The 11,668-nt window shown below is 32.6% G+C and overlaps 1 protein-coding gene across 1 annotated transcript in view; it reads left to right on the plus strand.

The window, feature by feature from the left end:
* LOC137402746 (uncharacterized) overlaps positions 1–10,878 on the plus strand; it is a 30,030-nt gene extending 19,152 nt beyond the window's left edge. The window contains exons 12-18 of the mRNA XM_068089250.1: positions 658–883; positions 2,190–2,353; positions 3,781–3,944; positions 4,917–5,034; positions 7,022–7,234; positions 9,083–9,182; positions 10,292–10,878. Coding sequence (XP_067945351.1) covers positions 658–883; positions 2,190–2,353; positions 3,781–3,944; positions 4,917–5,034; positions 7,022–7,234; positions 9,083–9,182; positions 10,292–10,464 — 1,158 coding nt within the window. The 3' untranslated portion in view covers positions 10,465–10,878. The remainder of the gene's footprint in view (positions 1–657; positions 884–2,189; positions 2,354–3,780; positions 3,945–4,916; positions 5,035–7,021; positions 7,235–9,082; positions 9,183–10,291) is intronic.
* Positions 10,879–11,668: the final 790 nt, after the last annotated feature.

Consider the following 11,668-nt stretch of genomic DNA (forward strand, 5'->3'; position numbering starts at 1 on the left):
CCATGCTGCTTAGAGAGCTGTTCTAATTCCAATGTGCATGCTCTGGTTTGGTCGAGAACCGAATTAGTGTTCGAGCTTCGAGATGAACAAACCTCAAAATCTCTGGTTGAAAATTGAGTTGGTCAAGAAACGACGCGTTCGAAAACCAAAGTTTTACTGTATATAATCAGTACACCAATCCCCAAATTTTAATTTCCAGATGAATTATTGTTGATGTCGTGGGGCCAAACAATTTAGCACTAATGAAAAAAGACGAATAATCATTACGTTGCATATACTTAGGTCCCAAAATATTTCTGAACAGGAGCATCGTAATTCGTGGACGCAAAGCTAAAATAATTACCGTGCTCCTGGTGTATCCGGTATATAAAAGCGTACCTGTTCGCTATGGTGTTCTAGGTCGGTGGTAGAGCGCCCGGATGAGAAACTTCTTGACGCAATCGTCGTGAGTTTAAATCCATCGGTACGTGGAATTTTAATATCTAAATTTTAAAATCTATAGCCGGAATGACACACATATCCACAGACATACATGTACATTAAGAAATATATATATAGATATACTGCTTTCGAACTATTCTCATTTTTTTAAGATTTGTCTCCTCTCGCATCTGCAATACTGAATGGCTTTAACACTGCTCTTATCTTACCCATCAGCTCCAGAAGGAGCCACTTGAAGCTCGAGCTCTGCTAATAGAGTTTGATGCCTACATTAAGGAGCTCCGGGATCTTCGAAAGAACCTCGCACTTGTGTACAAATTGGCCTCTGAATCTCTGAACGCTCTCAGTGGGAGCAATACCTCGCCTCTCCATTTGAGGCAAGCAGAGGCAAATATGTATAAACTGAAGTCTACTAACAACGCTGTACGGAGAATGCAGTTTGGTAAGAAATTTGTCTTTTTTTGTAGTCAAATGCTTAATTTTTTTAACCTGATTGCATATAACTGGTAACAGACAAATATTGGCATTTGAAGAAATCTTGGATAAATTAGTCTAGTATTGAATTCTGTACCCGATAAGCATGAAATTTGCGATCTATATTAATAAATACTACTTTGCTACTGTGTGTAGAGTATGTGTGTCTTTTAGTTTGTGCAAACCTTAGCGTTTTCAACTTTTTTGCCGATTTCATCCAAAGTTTACACACATGTGCTCTGTGCCTTCTTTCAGTGTGCTTAATATACCGTAAAATCTTTATTTGAATGCAATGGAGCTGTATTGTTAACCATTCCCTTATAGTAGCATTTTATTACAGGTGCAATTAAAAAATATGGTGGCGCTATAGTTTTTGAATGCTCGTCAAATTTATGGGGAGATAAATTTAACCCTTTCATAGGCAAAGTGATGCCAATGCTTCCTGTATTTAGCAATCTCTTTCAGGCTAGCGACATTAATCCTTTCAGTTTCAGCATTTTTGTTAAACCATTTTTCGTATACCTCAGAGTATCAGACCGAGTTAGACAAGAACTACGTTGAGTGAAAAATATTATCAATATACCATTATTAGTTATTTCGATGTGGCACTTTCTAAGGTTTGAAAAAAAAATGTAAAGCTTTCGCCTTGGAAAACAAATTTTGATACGCCATGGCAATGGCTGCTATTACATTGTTCGGTGTTCTTGAAGAGTATTATCATTGCTCATCAAAAAGCTTTAAAGGTTTTCAGGTTGTAAACCGCACTATGGACTAATCAGAAGATAATGGATTGGATTTAGATTTAGTGACTTCAAATCTGACTGTAGTTTTGATGATTGTGATGATTAATCTTTTTAAGTACACCGTCACTAAATTCGTGACAACCATTACCAAATTAAAATAATAACAACAAAATAATTAATTGTTAATCATAAACATCATTAGTTGTATTGCTATAATTATTGTATTGCTATAATTGTTATAATATTGCTATAATTGCTATAATTGTTACTATACATCATTATTAATACTCCTTGTGAATACTTTTTGTATACAAGGGTTCATAAAGATCAAAGAATGTCAAGTGGCAGCCAAATAGAGAAGTCATTCAATTAGAGGGTGGCTTCAAATTCGAACAACTTTGGTCAAAGTTTAATCAACAGCTAATGGACATGAAAGAATGTTAGGCGCTACATGTGTGAATATACAACAACAGTGTGATATAGTTTTACTGCATAATTGAAGTTTGAAAACAAAAATCTGTGCTGTTTCAGGAGTAGACAGCTTCTATGAATGGAAGGAAGGAGCATGTACTAGGTTAAACCCTTTAAACTTTACTCAGGAATCAATGAGAAAGTACATGGAAGGAGAAACTACTATTGGCACAATTGGATTGCAGCTAAAACTTGGCCAACATAAGCATAAAGGAAAAGTTCTAGTAAGTTAGTATAGACTCTCCTCTATATGCTTGTGTAAAGTTACCATTTAAGAAAACTATTTGCTAAAAAGTTTGAAGACTTTAGAAATTGACAGCACGAGCTATGGTTTTAAAAAGAGATTTATGGCAATATTGATCTGCCAGACAACATTCAAATGAACCTGTAAGCCTTAGATCTTTAGGATAGACAAAGATCACTGCCCTAATAAAAAGAAAAAAAAACTGCGAATTTTGTTGTATTATTGGCGCGAGTTATGGCGAAAACCCCTCAATGGCCAAGATACCCTTTAGCAACAATTTTAAAGAAGATTCTAGACTACTAAAATCACTGCTCTATAACTGCAATATTAACTTTGTATGCAAGCCATAATTCTTCTGTTGTGGCTATTATTTTATTTTCATTTGTAGTTTTTATTTTTGGGACCAAGATAAAGGCTGTAATAACACAAGGTCATTAGATCAAACAACAAAAAAAGTTTCTCAAAGCACACTCTCAATTATTAACGCTGCAGTTGGCCATAATTTAACTCTGTTCATACTAGTAAATATTATTATTGCTCAAAAACAGATTGTAGGGCCTATATGTTAAACCTAGATAATTCAGGTGTTTAGTTGTTATCTTAAAAATAGCTCATCACTAGATGAGCTGGTAGGAGAATTGGTCTCATCACAAGTAAATCTTTTGATGCTTTTATAGTTTAGCTTAAAATTATAAAATAAAAATTTGTTAATTATCCCAGATTTAAATTTGAACTTGCACAAACTTTTAGTAAATTATATTAGAAAGTGTCAGTATTTTTCTATCATCTGTGATTGTTTTTGATGTTTGAGGTGATCTGATTGCCAGAATTTTTTAAGATTAAAATCGATAAAATTTGATCACGATTGAAAAGCATAGGCCAAGTCAAAGTGCAACTAGAATGTCTATAATTGCAAAGATTTCAACAGAATAGAGACGAGTAATGGGGGCAACTTGAACGCAATAGCTGATATCAACTACCACAATGATAAAAACTAGTTTGCACATATTTTTCTTCTGAGCATTTGAACCACGATCACCTTTTGCTGATTTTAATCTTGAAACATCCTGGCAATCAGATCAACCAAAACATAAAATACACTCACAAATGATAGAATAATACCGATACTTTCCGAAAAAATCTACAACAATTTTGTGTAAGTCCTTATGAACTTACACAAAGTAAGTACTTATAAACTTACATAACTTACTCCGACTTTGTTTTGATCGTTTGGCTCACTGAAGTATGTTAAGTCATACCAACCAGCAATACCTTTGATAAGCTCATCCAATATATCTTTCACTGAATATGTTATATTTTTGTCTTTTATAAATGTTAATATGAAGTATTAGCATTTATAAATGTATAGTAATTTTTTGCTGCTTTATTGATGTTTTTTATTACAAGGTAATCTTTGACAACGATGAAAATCCTCAATGGGTAGATGGAAGTGATACAGCTTGGATACTGGCTCGACGACAAATTCCTTTCAAAGGAGACAAAGTCAGGTTCAAAAGATTAGCTATAACCATGGAACCTCACAGTGAGCAAGCTACCACTGAACAAGTCAGGTAACAGCAACAGTTTTCTTTGCTCTTTGTTTTCTTTTAGCGTTTATGTGTGGTCTTAGATGTTGATTGTTTCAGACAGAAACTTTAAATAGTTAATTACTCATTACCAAATGGTAAATCTCAGAAGTGCCTTAGTCATCAGTTTACCGTTGAAAATTTCTGCAGCCACTGCCAGAATGAAATCAATATTACCAATTTTGTTTTAAATTACGTGACAATAGACATAAAAATACAATTTCTGATTGTACAATTTTAGCTTTAAGTTTACAACCAGATGCTTGAAAAGACATTGAATTCGGTTTGGCTGATACCAGTTATTAGATTCTGATATTAGATACAGTATAATGAGCAATGTCCAGCTTTGCATTAGTCAGCAGCTCACAAAATATTAATAATTGACAAGGAGTACTCGCTTCCTGATATTGCTTAATAACAGCTGCGAGTTAGCAGTCAGCTAATAAGAGAGGCTTGCAAGTTCTGAAGCTGTTTCAACTGTGCTATGTTATAATTTTCAAATTTTATTTAGTATCAAGTAATTGGTTATTTCATCACTCTTCTGAGATACAACTGGTTAAATTCTTACACTCGTAGTATTGGTTAGCCCCTTGAACCAATGAAAAACTATAATTGACCTCTTATCACTTTTTAGACATAATTGGTTAGCTTTTCAAACTCATAAGAGGTGACTGGTTACTTTCTTTCATTAATGAGCTACCATTGACTTGCTCCTCTGACTCACTGAATACCAGTGGTTAGCTCATCTGACTAACTGAACACCATTAGATAGCTACTCCTACTAGTGAGCTATCATTGGCTGACTCCTTCCGTTCATAGATACTATTGCTTAATTCCTTCTTCATTATTTATATTGGTGTTTGAAATCATAAAATCAAACAATTTAATGTGATGGTAATACCTGATACTAATGTCAAATATTGGTATATGCATAAGCAATTATATAACCAATTGCAGCCCTAATGGAATTCTCAAAAACATCTTTCCCAAAGCTGTGGTAGACTTTCCTGGTCATAAAGAGCCTTGGGTTGGACCATATAAAGACATTGAACTTGTTCCGGAATGTGAGTTTGAGGTAATATATTTTATATGTTTAAAAATATGCAAGCTCTGTTAAATAAACAAAGTGTTAAAGTTATATAGTAGCTGAAATAAACAAAGAATTACAAAATCTCATGTTGTTGGAGTTATTACCTCCTGTTGTTGGAGTTATTACCTCATGTTGTTTGAGTTACCTCATGTTGTTGGAGCACTAGTAAATATCTCATTTTGGTAAATCATATGAAAGCAGTTGTCCTCTCATGAATTACTTCATGTTAGTTTCTTTGTAGGTCAAAATATTTTACTTGCTGACAAGAAAAAAAATGCTTCACTAACTGACACTTAAAAACCAAAGCAACTTAACTCAGCTGTTAAAACTTCATGTTTAGATTTAGTCATGCTTTAACATTTATAGGCTTGAAGGCTGCTGTTGGAGTTGTGCATCCATTACATGTTTTACTGTTTTGATCAATTAGTTACAATTTTTGCTGAATGATGGAACATTCAATTCAATTTGGTGTTTACATTTGCATTAAAAGCACAAAACTTCCATTTGCTTTACCAAAACTTCATGATCGGCTGACTTGAAGATGCTGATTATATTTAGTATATTTTTTATATATGTTACTTTCGCTGCCAAATTTAATATGGCTGCTACCTAACAAAACTCTACCTAATGATGCACAATGTGCACCATTCACAAAAGAAAAGAAATTAATTACATAAACAATAATGAACCCAAATAACTTTACTTATGGCGCTCAACAAAAGCAGTCTTGGGCATGTTTAGTTTTGTAATGATAAGATGTCCAAACAGACTAGTTTTGGTTTTTCAATACATCTAGAGCTGAAACAGATCAACTGTTAGACATATTTGTTATCAATGTGCAGCTGAAGACAACTGCCTAGTTGAATAGTTGAAATGGGGGTTGGGATAGTAAATTGAATAACTCAGCACAAGACTATTCATACAGATAGCAATATATATATATATATATTATATATATATATATATTATATATAATATATATATATATACATATATATATACAGTTTTATTATAGCTAGCAACATTGGCATCACTACAACTTAATTTTTTCTGCCACATCTATTGGAATGGAAAAGCGTTAAGAATTTTTATCCATTTTAAAAGAAAGGTTGTAATTTAGGAAACCATCAAACTTATTTAACACAAAGATTCAATTCTTTCAGAATACATATTCAACATTCTAAATATTTTGTGATGCTAAAATTGTCACAAAACATTAAAGACTTGGTTAAATTTTAAGGCCGAATGTAAAAAGCTGTAGGTATTACAAAGAAATCTTGAAATTTTATACAATTCGGCCCGAAAGCTCAATACTGTGCTACAAATACACTTTTACATTTGAAAAATTTAACGTAGGCCTTCTACTGAAATGATTAAAAAAGAAAGTTTAAATATTGTTTGTAGGGTTGGTTGACAATCTATGAAATATGCATATATGTTGTGAGTTGAGAATAAAGATCCCAAAGCAGCATATTTAAGAAATTAAAGAGCTTTAAGAAGAACTTTAAGAGCTAAACTGCAGAAACTACATGAAAATCTCGTCTTTTTTGGCTAATAAAACATCATTTTTATATTTTAAATGCTTTTGGAGAAGGATACACAACTTCAACTGCTGTGCTTTCAGCTGAGAAGAAGTGTTAATTAGTATTGGCCCTATGTCAGAAATAGGCATTCTGTCTGAGGAATCAACAGTTTTCAATATTTTATTTGGTAAAAGTAACATATGTTACTTATTAGAAGCGATGAAACAAAAAGATACTTAAAAAACTGCAATTTTCTATAAAAAAAATAATCCCGCTGCAAACGTCTTTATTACATCATTACAAATTGACCGCATCTTCAAATGTCAAAGTTTTGCTAATTTTTTCTAATTAAAATTTGTGTTGTTAGGCTGTTTTCAAATGCTTATCTCAATACCAAAGTTTTAATATGTTACATGTATCTAGTTTCTTTAGAACATTTAATTTTTCAGGTTGGAGATCGTGTTTGGGTGCGAAAGATTATTCCGGAACCATCTCGAGGTTGGGGTGAAGTAAATGGCAGCTCTGTTGGAACCATTACAAACATCACGAGAGTAGAAGGCAAGGAAGAGATAACAGTAGATTTCCCTGAATGCGAAGGCTGGATTGGACTGCCAACAGACATAGAAAGAGAACGGCTTGCTAACAAAGAAGACGAAGTTCAAGTATGTTACCTTTTCCCTCAATTCGTACATTACGCAAGAAAATGTTTAAATTTTTATAGTTTGTATGTTACCAAAATAATTAAATTACTCAGCTCTTTTTCTGTGCGTTTTACGTAGTAGCAAATATTTGGGTTCATCTTGGTAAAAACTGTGGTCTTACCACTACTTATATCGGTATGAAAACTTGCAGATTTTATCAGTGCAGTAAAAGGAAATCGGTAAGGGTAAACTATTCCTCCTTGTTTTTTGAAATGGTTGCCAAAATTAGTTTTCTTTTGAGCTTATACTGTCACCTCTTTATTACAAATGGCAGTTTAGTAAGTTACTGAAAACAAAAGTACACTAAAGTGCAAATCTGTGGTTTCTTGAAAAATGAACAGAATACATGGACTTGACAAGCTGATAGTTTTAAGAAAACAGTATTTCAAATAAATTATGTTTTACACCCGAATAAATATTCTTTATGGTCTTGTTGATTTTTGGATTTCAGATAAAAATTATTTTTATAAAGCAGAAAACTATTAACCTAGTAAATTTGTGTATACAGTAGCTCTCTATCATTCCACAGTCTGTCATAAGAACGATTTTAGACCTATTTATTATATACTGATCAGATATAACCGATGTTTGATCGAATAAGTCTCCTTGTCGATGAAAGCCATCTTGCTGATGATGTCATACTTTGCGTATTGAATAATCTCTGTAAAGTTTTACCGATCTTAGTGACATTGCTCAGTTTCAAAGGAAAAATAAAGTTACTATTTAATTTGGTTTGAAGAGTGGTGCCATAACTTTTCTTTTACAAACTATAACCATCTTTATGTTTTAAAGCTCAGAAAATGAAAATGAAAAATTTAAATTCAAACATTAAAACATTAATCCTTAACCCTTTGGCAGGGGAAACGACCAGAATGTCGTTTACCGGTTGCGTGAGGAAACGACATTTATGTCTATTTCGGTAGGCGTTTATAAAGCTGTCGCCTAGTAACGTTAAACAAAGGATATGAACACTAGTAAGTTTTAAATATCATCAACAAGATATGGGTCGATGATTTACAATATGAAACGATTATTTGAGAGGCGTTGCTTTGTGCTAAAAGCTAAACAAATCGCGATTCCTTGGAAAAGATTAAAAGTTGGAAAAACCAGTCAACATCGGCTCGACTTTCAAAACGGTAAAATAAAAGATTATTTTATCCTGCAATCGTTAGTGATTTTTTGTCTGATCAGAATAAAATAATTCAAATGATAGAAGTGATGTAAACTTTTTGGACTTTTAATATACTTGGATTATGCAGAGAAAATGATCGTTATGTTGGCTCACACGGCTACGTTATAGCTTTTGACTCTACCGAAAAAAATGCTTCCAAGCATTTCATATCATACAGGGACAATTGCACATGGTTGTAATTTTTTTGAGTAGTAGACATGTGAATGAATGTATATGTACAAAAAATTTTGTTCATAGAAATAAATTTAAGATTTGAGCTATTCATGTTCATCAAATATCGATTTTATTGAATTTTCGAAAATAAATTACATGAGTTTCGATTGTTTTTGGGGGGCTTATACCTGGCCAAAGGGTTAAACATTATTAGCAGAAAGCAGCCTTTTTGTGAACTTGCTTTTTAGTTCAAACTATGGGCAGTTTTTATATTTAAAACATCTAGACATAAAGCTATAATCATATCATAAATTTTGTTCGTTTAGGCAAGATGAGTGCACCAGCACATTTTCATTAGTTTTTCTGCGTTTCTGCATGTTCTTTGCATGAACAGTTAAAAACTCTTTGAAATGTATCGCTTACTTTTAAAATAATTTTATGTCCAATGCTATTGCTGGTTTCAGGTAAAACTATCTATCAATGAGCCAAGGTATGGCTGGCAATCTGTGTCCGAGCGTCATGATGCAATTGGAATAATCGTCGATATGAATGAAACTGGAACAGGTGCGTAGAACCCATGTTAGTAATTATTTTCAATTTAATATGCAATAACATCAGAGTCTCTGTTTTAGTGATAAAAGCCACATCATATAGCTAAGTATAGCATCAGCACTATCTCCATTAAAGCGGTTGGAATTGTGGAGTTGCTCCCTACTGGTTTCAAAGCATCAGTGATATTTCATAACATTTTACAGACGTCATTGGCTTTTTGAAAATCTATAAAAACCAGTACACTGGTAATTTTCAGTAAATTGGACAATGAGCTATTAAAAATGTAACACTTCATTAGTTATTGCTGCTAGTTACCAACAAAGCAGTGTAATTTTAGCTATCAATGTTCGTTACATGTGTTTTGTAAATGGTTTGGTGATTGGCAAATTTATACAGCTGAGGCTTAGTTCTATACAAGATGAGATTTCAAGGACACGTCATTGTGAACTCTAGTAGGTTCTTGATTGTGATAAACTTATAAATATTATTTTACATGTTCAGGTTGTTTCCAAGAGTCAAACAACCTGAATTGATATGATGGTTTCTGTTAGAAATATTTTGTTTCAATTAATATTTAATGTTGTTTTGAAAGTTAAGAAGTCCTATTGAGTGATTTTCATTTTTATTTTACCAAATTTTAGATTTCATAAAATTTTAAAGTGCTACTGCCAGTAAGCATGAAAAGATTATTTTCAGTTTTACTGTTGCTTTTCTATCCTTGCGACTGGCTGTTGCACTGACGGATTTTTAATGTTTAGCTGGTGAAAAGCTAAGTTTTACTCAAAAATATTTTTTTTAAAACCTGGTATTGCTTTATTCTATGGAATTTATGCAGAAACATTTCATAGCTCAAACTGGATGAACAGACAGTTAATACCAATAAAACAGTACCACAGATTTATGCTGTACAAGTAAAGATTGATCGAGAATAGATAAATACAATTTAAAAACAATCCCGTAAAGAAATTTTGTCTATTGATTTGGATCGACCATAAATATCAAATTTGCTGCAAAAGATTTTAACTTCACAAAGCAATTAGGTCAGCAGCGTGTAGATGCATGACACTAGGTCATCACGTGTTTCAGTAACCATTCACAATGTATCTCTGTATCACTTACAGAATGTGCAGTCGCCTTTGGAAACACCAAGTTTAAATGCTCCATTGATGAAATAGAGCCATACAGATATCATCGAGCACACTATGATATGCCAAGATCAGAGGTTGACGAGCTTGGAACATTTGTGTCAAAGGATGAACTTCGAAAACTTATCAAGGCAAATCTTTGGAGCTGAGGCTAAGATCGAGTTTCATAAATATTTTATGAATAAAAGTTGAAATGTATTACAGAAGTAGTAAAGTGTCTATTTTAATCCTAGAATAATGAAATTTTATTGTTAGTTGTGTATGTGCATGATCTATCTCTATTTATTTTTTTATAATTATATATTTATCTATATATTGACGAGCAAAGTTCAACTTGTGAACTCGGTTTCCATAGGCGAGATTTGTGCAGAATTGTGAGATTTGTGCTAACATTTATTTTTGCTACATATGATTTATACTTGATAAAATTTATTTCAGTTATCAAATATATATTTCCAATGAAGCTATTGGTTAATACAGTACTACAATCAGTTATTACTAAACGACTGTATTTTATACTGCATTTCATTTATGCATTATCATCTTACTTCTCAAAAAATTAATTTACTTGCTTTTGAGTTTCAAGAGAAGATAAATACTGTTTTATTCAGCATTCTTATACACTGCTTCAGCAACATTGGTATTATTTGTTCTTGCTCTGTTTCAATTTTAAAATTTATTACATCTTAACATATTTCACTGTTATTGTGTGTTAATATACAATTCTTAAGTCGTCAAAATTGTATATTCCGAATTGACATTCATTTTATGCTACAAATATAATACTCTAACAAATTGTGGAATAATCTTTATTAACATTTAGTACATGTGGATTACTACTTGAGTGGAGTGCCAGGATTGCACAAGTGATAACATAACTACCCAATGAATTTGAGTAACCTCCTCGGTAGGCTAGCAGCTTTAGCTAAATAATAAGAGCCATGCGTGAAGACAGTTTATTAATTGTTACATTACATGTAGTGATTAAGCTTGCTAATTAGCAACCAATAGCAGTTTTAATAGTGCTTTAAGAGTTAGTATTTTAACAGGTTTAGACAAAACTCTAGTGGTCATGTGGTCGATTGGGCTTGTAGTCTATTAGACAAATTTCCTGTCTGTATACCCGGAGGTTCTAAGTTGAAATCTAGTACAAAACATAATTTTCATCCTTGAAACTTCATTGCTATAGCTGGACAGATGACAGACAGACACAGAAATTTATATACAAACAGGAGGCATGTCTGCCCATCTATCCAAAGCCAAAACTGGATCTGGAAATAAAGAATTGATTTAAACAGGATTTGAACACGTGACATTTACCTTGGTTGACCAACACACTAATACATTCTCTAA

Source organism: Watersipora subatra, chromosome 8, assembly GCF_963576615.1.
Source record: "Watersipora subatra chromosome 8, tzWatSuba1.1, whole genome shotgun sequence".
NCBI classification, from domain to species: Eukaryota; Metazoa; Bryozoa; class Gymnolaemata; order Cheilostomatida; family Watersiporidae; genus Watersipora; species Watersipora subatra.